The sequence below is a fragment of the Physeter macrocephalus genome, chromosome 10 (assembly GCF_002837175.3).
Source record: "Physeter macrocephalus isolate SW-GA chromosome 10, ASM283717v5, whole genome shotgun sequence".
In the NCBI taxonomy this organism is placed as follows: Eukaryota; Metazoa; Chordata; class Mammalia; order Artiodactyla; family Physeteridae; genus Physeter; species Physeter macrocephalus.
Window position 1 is genome coordinate 13,735,962 of NC_041223.1, and position 8,921 is coordinate 13,744,882.

Here is an 8,921-nt window from a genome sequence, read left to right on the forward strand (position 1 = left end):
CGGGAGGATCCCACGTGCCGCGGAGCGGCTGGGCCCGTGAGCCATGGCCGCTGAGCCTGCGCGTCCGGAGCCTGTGCTCCGCACCGGGAGAAGCCACAACAGGGAGAGGCCCGCGTACCGCAAAAAAAAAAAAAAAAAAAAAAAAAAAGGAAATTAAAGATATGAATTTGAAATATAGTCAGTATTTGTTTACTCTTTGGGAAGAGGCAATATAAAGAACATCATTGGGGTGCGCATGCCCAGCAAAGCTTTCTCCCTCCTCAACCTCTCTGGAAACAACCTACTCCCATCTGCTGAGGTAGGTCTCCAAGTGACATATCTTTCCACAGGTTAAGGAATAAAATTTTCAGCTATTAACCAAGGTTTTCTGCCCTTTGACTGCACTTGATTGTCCAACAAATCAACTAACAATCCTCCATCTCAATTATCTGGTAGAGGATTAGGGCTGTTATCAAGGATACCCAAAATAAAGAAAAAGTTAATGTTTAGAATTGGGAATAGGATTATTAAATACAGAGAATAGATGATAGTCTTGAAAACCAATTGTTTTACTGCAATCACTAGACAATGTGAGACAGAGAAAAGTGTTTTGGTTTTTTTTGTTTGTTTGTTGCAGTTTCAAAATGCTAAGAGCCTAAAGGACTCGAGAACATACCTTTTTACTATAGTGAACTGTACTGGGAAAAATAAACCATGGTCTACGAGTCATGCCCTTGTCAGTTTGGGCTGCCCTTTAAATACCATAGACTGGGTAGCTTAAACAACAGATATTATTTCTCACAGTTCTGGGGTCTAGGAAATCCAAGATCCAGGTGCCAGCATGATCAGGTTCTGGAGAGAGCCCACGTCCTTGCCTCAGTGCATACATGCAGACGGAGAGAGAAAGAGAACTATCTCTTCCTCTTCTTTTAAGGCCATTAACCCCATCATGGCATCCCCATCCTCTAATTTAACCCAAATTACACCCAAAGGTCCTATCTCCAGATAACACTGCATTGGGGGTTAAGGCTTCAACATATGAACGGTGGAGGAGACATAAACATTCAATCCGTAACAAGTAAACTTTCAGAAGCAGTGTAAAGAGGAGATGTTTTGGAGAGAGAAGAAGGGCTATAATCTATGTGACCAGTAAGAGTTCTGGAGAAGGGGCCATCACTCCATCTCTGCCTGTGATGAGCTACAGATTGATTTAGGGAATGCCAGAGAAATTGGTATCCATTCCCAGCTTCTTAGGGGGATCCAGATGGGAAAGATGACAATCCCCTCTGAGAAACTCTGGGTCGCCGAAAAGCGGAGGAGGAATGAGGAGGTGTGGACATTAGTATATCCAGTCTAGGGGTCTGATATACAGTCCAAATTCCCACAGCTGCAGGGTTATGGGAGAGCGTTCAGCATTCATTGCTCTGTGCTACCGACACAGAAGGAAAAGTACGTGAATAAGAGCCAGTAGACCAGAAAGGAAAAATTATGACATTAGCAAATGTTGCACAGACCATACGAGTCAAATTTCATGGTAAGAGCCCTCAGCAGCGGAGGCAAGAAGAAAGGGCAATTCCCCTAAAGCGGATGAGAAATACACATCAGTAGTCAGCAGAGACTGAAACTTGATCGAGAACCAATGGCCCTCTCCTTCCAATAACCTTGATAGTGTATAGCTACCACCACTGTCCCTTTCCAACTTTAGAGAAAAGTCCTAAGGAAGAGGAAAGTGGGGAGACTTGAAGTAAGTAAATTGAAAATAATTACGTTAAATCATGTCAAACTTTTACAGTGACTTTCAAAACTACACAAATCTTTCTCAAGTCATTCACACTTCTCCACAAATACGGCTTGTGTGTTTTTACTTCTGCATATTTGCTGATAACACTTCTCCTGAACTCCCTGAAATTTCCAGCTATGCCTTATTTATCTCACTAACACCTGACACATTGACTAATATATAAGGAGTGGTCAGTCAATGCTTCAGAGTAAACTAATGAACTGGATAGATAAACGGATGAAAGGATGAGTTAATAAGTTAATGTAGGAAAAATGAATGACTACAATGTTCTTCCTACAATTGTCTCCCTATTTGAAACTCATCTGATTTATAGGAACAGATGAAGCCTCATTTTTTTTTTTTCTAAGGAGGATTTAGGGACCGTTTCTGCCATATTTGTCTTTCTAACTCTTAACAATCATTGCCATTTTAATGTACATTATCTTGTATTATTCCATGACAGTATAGGCATATATTTGCATATTTATGGACACATAATCTCCTCCAAGAGTATAATCTTCTTGAGGACAGACATTATAGTTTTGGTGAGGATTAAATGAGGTGAATAAATGCAAGTTCCTAGACCAATAAATTCCCCAATTTTTCACAATGCTAGCCAAAAGGGAAAAACACAAGTGGTAAGGCAAGAAGCATAACCAGATGGTTTTCTTTAAGACTCTGAATACCAAAAAATTAACCAAGTTTAACAACCCTTGTCTATTTCATTAAAGCAGAGTGCAGCAAACTTTCACAGGTTATGTTTCCTGCTGCTTTCATGGGGGATGTTGTAGGGAAGGGAAATGCATCAAAGAAAGCAAAAGTGAGAAATGCAAGGTGGTGGTCTTCAGCTGTGTTGTCACTCTCAGGCCAACTTTATTGCCCACTTTTGCACTAATTACTGTAATGTTTGCACAACACTTAATAAGTTTTAATGGGTGATCATCAAAAAACTTCAAGCTATCACTATTGGTAATAACCTGGTATCATTATCTTATTTTTCAACATTCATTAAAGTAAATCAGGAAAACTATATTTGGAAAACAACTTTTATGCAGCCTAAGTTTGGGAAATTCATATGGTTAAATGTACAAGTTTTTGCTTTTCTAAACTGTTGTTTCTCTATTCTCTGAATTCAAAGTGCCAAGCAGACAATTGATTTTGGAAGCAATAGGCAATGTATTGCACTGTACTTCATAAGATTTTCAAATAATATTTTTGCGGAGACAGTGATGTAGATATCAATTTAGATACAAAAAGGAAATAAAAATTTAAAAGATCAACATTTATATTTTAAGAAGTTTTTACATTTCATATATTCACATTTACATTTTTGCATTTTATACTTGATATTTTCTTGAACCCCAGAAGAACTAATGTGATCTTTTATATATTTTCCCCATATCATCAAACGTTATAACATTATATCTACTCAACATATTTGTTTGGCTTTGTTAATGCTTATCAAGGTAACACTCCCCTTCCTGGTTTTCATTATTTCCATCTATTTTCTATTTTCTGTTGTATTCACAAAGTAAGATAAAGAAACACTAGGAACTATCTTTGGAACAATAAGTTTGAATTCTTTCTTAAGCATAGATTTCTATATTTAAAAAAAATTTTCAGGATTGGTAAATAGACTCCAATTAAACATTCTGTTTTTAATTGAGGCTTATTTTATGATCATTATCCATGTTTTAATCAGTAGATAATGATTTTTTTTCCTTAAGTCTTTAAGTAAACCTGAAATTTAACTTTGAATGGCCTGAAAAAAATTGATTTGGCTTTTACAGATTATTTTTTGCAGTAAGAATTACTTTACTTTTGAATAATCTATATAGTTACTTATTTTTGCAGTGATGAATTTAAGATAAACACACTCTAGCTATTTTTTAGCGTGTGTTTAGCACATGCACTTTCTCTGTAAAGGAGGACGGCAAACTGTATTGTAAGAAACCAATATAAGTAAGACTCCCACAATTCAAAGATTTATTGTCTGTTGGTTTCTACACAGAATAACTTATTACCAAAGCCGTTCTTTACGATATGCAAGTATAATTTGCTTTCTTTTTCTTAATTTTTTGATAATTACATTATGATGTTTATTAATATCCCTCATTTTCAGACTTGAAACAAACATAAATGTTGATGGAAAAAAAGAATTCATTGATTCCTTCCATGCAGATTTCTGTGATGGGGGACGACCAGGTAGGTTGTTAGGAGCAGGCAGCATCACCGCTCATTTTTCACCTGATAGTTCCCAAAACGTACCTTGGAATCCCAACGAAAAGTCTGAAATAGTTCTCTGTGAAGATGAAACATTTGTTCTGGACCAATAAATAGGGCTATCGATCTCTTCATAAACGCCATTATCTCCTTTCAAGTTTTTTTCTGGATTTAACTCAGCTTGCCCCCTTTATTTTTAAAATTTCCCCGAGAGCCCAAGCATCCGTGTCAATTTCACGTCTCAGCCCTTCCTCCCTGTGTCTCCAGCCTTGGAAGACTCGTGGTTCTGACCTCAGCTCCATCCTGCTGCTGACGGACTAGAAGCTGTGTCTGAACCCAGCCCAAAGCTACTCTTGTATTGTTCCCTTTTTCCCCTTGATAGGCTTTCTTTATAACGTTATTTGTGGTGTTATTTCCACTTGTTCTATTACAGTTTTTTCATCTAATTTCATAACATGATTTCTTATTTAATCATGTCATCACACTCCTTCAATACAGATTTATTATTTAGATTCACTTTGGAAATTAAAGACTATAACATTGACAATGTAAGTTAAAATAATCTCTATAGAAATTCTCGATTCCGTTAAACAAGATACATAATCTATATAACCGTAAGACAAATAAAACTTAATTTTCCAACAAATCAGTTATCAATTTCCAAACAGCAATGACTTACACATTTTTTCTCAGTTTTATTCTTATCGTTTTCTAACTAGCATTCCCTATTATTTTCTTATGATTTGTAACACCAGCCATAATCTATACGTGTTGCCCAGATTCTCCTTGAATGGCTTCATAGCCCACTTTATGGACATTTTCTATGAACAAATTTTTTGTAATAAATCTATGAAAAATTTAGGTAATCAATTTACCATAAACAAAATGGCTCAGAGATTTCCAATGTTTCAATAACTTTTAGTCAGTACATTTCTCTGCATCTTAATTTTAAATTAAAAACAGTTAAAGAAAATCTTACCCCAAAAGTTTTCTGGCCATGGACTCCCTAAACTTGTTGTGTTATTAGCCATAATATCCACAAGGAAGAGAAGCGCAAGAAGAAAAACCAGTATGTCCAAAAGAAGCACTTTGATTTTATGTCTTTGTGGTTCAGCAAGAGAAAAATAATTTTCACACAACCCCTCGTATACTTGTGTTTGCATAAAAGGAAATAAGTATATCATGTTTCCTGCTTTTATACTCAAATTAGCAACTGTTTTTCTTATCTTGGAATTCCACACGGTTCCTGAGACACAAAACAATTTCCTTCTCGTCATTTCCTCAGCTGAATTGCTAAGTACCCTCCTTTCCACCATCTCCAAACTGCTTTGGGGATAAGAGGCTCCTTTTCGTGTTCTTTCCTCTTCTCTACTGATACAGAGGAAGATTCCAAACTCTCAGCTACAGCTGAGATATAAATCTAACTGGGGTTAAACTTATATCAGATAAAGAAATAGACTGCTTTCCAATGTTTGAAAGCTACACTTATGTAGTAAGTCGGGGGGGGGAAACTCTTCAGAAACCCATATTCTGTTCCAGTACAATTAATTTTATCTAATACCTATTCTATAACTCAGGTACTTACTAAAATTCTTAATGTCTCTTGCTCTGTTTGGGATATTGATTTTGAAAAGTCATTTCTTTATTTCATAAATACCTCTAAAATGTGATTTATATTTAATTTTTTATGAAAATAGGTAGGTAAATATGAGAAGAAAGTTTCTACACTGAAGGGCCCTACTTCAAACCAATTAGGGGCAACCTAAATGCAAACATTCAATTACAACAGAATGGTAAGCCCTACAGTAAGCAGTACAATGATAACAGTATGTTTCTCTTCATGGAGGAGTGATGACTTTGGTACTGTGTATGACAGTATGAAAATAATTTTACCAAGTGGAGAAAGAGTAATAAGGTAGAAAGAACAACATCAACAAATGTAGAGAATGGACTTGAGGACACGGGGAAGGGGAAGGGGAAGCTGGAACGAAGTGAGAGAGCGGCATGGACTTATATACACTACCAAACGTAAAATAGATAGCTAGTGGGAAGCAGCCACATAGCACAGGGAGATCAGCTTGGTGCTAAACTAACACACCATTGTAAAGCAATTATACTCCAATAAAGATGTTAAAAAAAAAGAGAGGAATCATGACAATTCAAATTGTGGGTATTCTAGATGACTATAGTGGAAAGTGCACTATGGGAAAGAATTACATGAGACTTCTTAGGAGACATAGATTAGTTAAAATTTCAAGAGTCTTTGTCTGCAAGCTTAACAAGCTTAACCTGGATCGCCTGCGCATTGGGAAGCCATTGGAAGTAGGAGTAACAGTGCCCACCCGTACTTAATAAATGCACTAAACTGCATTCAAGATCTGGTTTCCTCCATCTTTGATTAACTCTAGCATTAACTCTTGTGTAACTTGCATTCAGCCTAATTGTCATCACAATATGATTTAGTGTGAAGCAGTCATCATCTTCATGAAGTCTGTAATATATTCCTGAGTAGATCTAGGAAAATCTGAAAAAAAACATAATATGAAGTTGATCACATATAAATTTTTGCCTTCCTAATTCTCTAAAAATTAGGTTGTTTCTGCTCATTTTCTTAATTTTGATATATTTACATTAACTTTAAATTCATTGGAAATTAAAATAGAGACACCTAAAGGAGAAGAGTGGAATATTATAAAAAATTTAGAGATTTCACTGAGCACGTATGAAAACTTATCACTATAATATTCTTGCTAAGGTTTATTTCCATATAATTGAGTAAATAAAATACTTATCTTTTTGCTTAAGAAAGACAAAAAAAGGGACTCATATTTTAATAGTTATCTTTACTTTTCAATATTTTCGACAGAATTTGTAAAAATAGAAAATTAAAAGACTATCTTATTTCTGGAAAAACATAATCTGGATGAAAATATATTGTCATACTTCTAAATTCTTGTGGGATTTGTCAATTATTATGTGTATTTTTAAGTACACATTTTGTACTACAGGCTACCTGATTCAATAAATACTAATTTCAAAAATGGATATATTTTTATAAAGAGTTATATAGAGTGCATTTGGCCTAAAACCACAAACCAGATGAGTGGAGTGGATGAGTCTAGTTTGGTGGAAATGCCTTCTGTGCAGAAGCAGGGCACTGCATCTCGGGGCTGGGATACAGGCTGAGACTTCCTTTCATTGTTTAGTGTTTAATCATGCAGATTTTCTCCCAGTTTTCACTTTTGCAGATGTCCAGAAGCCTGTCAAAACCTTGAAGAAAATTTGTTTTCTAGCACTTTGTGACATAGGAATATTTTTCTTTTCTGTGAACAGCTTGTTGGTAGCATTCGCTCTTATCTGTGTACGTAATTTGCTTGGTAAAGGATTCATATTTTTCCTGGCAGAGATCCATATAAGAGGGTGTTTATGTCTATGTGATTTTCAAATCCCATGATTTGTAATGCCAAAACAGGAAGTTGATTTTTATCTTTCAAAAATGTTAGGTTTGTTCTTCTACTGTTGGTTATTTCACAAGTTAGGTCTTTAGATCTGGATTCTCCAGTAGCCATAAAATACTTCTGGAGGTTTGTTCTTCCCTGTAGAGGCAATCACACGGCTCACTCCCTCCGTTCATTCAGGTCTCTGCATCTTCGCCAGGCATTCCCTGCTCACCTTGTCTAAAGCGTTTCCACTTGAGCCACTCCCTCCCCTGACTCGGCATCATCTCTGTCTTCAGAGCACTTATCACTCCCTGACATTATGCTATGCATGCTTTTGCTTTTTTGGTTATTTTTGGTCTCTTCCACCAGATGTTAAGTTCCATGAGGACAGGAACTTTACGGATCTTGCTCATATCTGTAAATCCTGTGGACGATATAGTGCTCTTAATAACATTTCTAATGTTATTAATAATAATGTTACAGGCTCTTAATAACAGGCTCATAATAAATATTTATTTAATAAGGGAATGAAATAATTCTAAGGGATCTGAAGGTGAAAGTGTTATTGAACCAGCCTTGTTTGACGTTCAGCAAGCCAAATGCTGACATCTGCAGCAGAGAAAAGGCTTATTCACGAAGCAGCCAAGCAAGTAGATGGGAGAACAAATCTCAAATCCGCCTCCCCGAAGGTGATGAGCTCCGGATATTTACGGGTGAAGAGTATAGGTCAGGGGTTCAGGGGAAGGTGATTGGAGTCAGGAAAAAGGTGAGGTCATTGCTGCTTTGTGCAAGCATATCTGAGTTACATGCTTCTTCACGGGACACATGTTCAGAAAATGGCAGCATTAGCGTGATCTGAGGGTGGAGCTTTTGGTCAAAGTTTACGTGGAAAGGTCATCCGTTGAAACTCAACGTGGGTCCACTATCAGAGGTGTTATGTAAATAAGTAGTTAAAGGAGTCTAGTGATATGTCTAAGCTTGGAGGGTATGGAATTTGTAAGAACAATTAAAGTGAGCTTGATCAGTGAAGGCAAGTTACAATTTACTCTTGATTAGACAAGCAAGGTATAGTTTAATGGATCTAATCCCCAGTTTCAAAAGTATTTTGGACATCCCAAGTCAGGTTAATAAAAATGTCACTGCTCAAAAAACCAAATTAGAAATCTTTATTAATGGGCATTCAGTATATTGAAAGTTTGACTTATAACTTGATACAGAGTCAAGTGATACAAAGAAAATTGCCACATTACATAGAACACATTTGACTTTAAATACACATTTGACTTTAAACTTCCTTTTTTAGCTTTATCTTTTAAAACTATCATGGGTTTTGCCTTCCCCATATTAAATTGATCCAAACAATTTAGCTAAATTGAGAGTACTTTCAGAACATACATGAATTACCCACAAAAACTGAAATTTTATATCTATCGAAAAAAACTCAAGTTTTTAAAAAGTAACTTGGAGGATAAATTAAAATGTAAACATCTCATTTGAAC

General features: G+C 36.0%; 1 protein-coding gene across 1 annotated transcript in view; it reads right to left on the minus strand.

Annotated features, from left to right (window-relative positions):
- MYCT1 (MYC target 1) overlaps nucleotides 1–5,145 on the minus strand; it is a 15,585-nt gene extending 10,440 nt beyond the window's left edge. Inside the window, exon 1 of the mRNA XM_007101738.3 lies at nucleotides 4,962–5,145. Coding sequence (XP_007101800.1) covers nucleotides 4,962–5,145 — 184 coding nt within the window. The remainder of the gene's footprint in view (nucleotides 1–4,961) is intronic.
- Nucleotides 5,146–8,921: the final 3,776 nt, after the last annotated feature.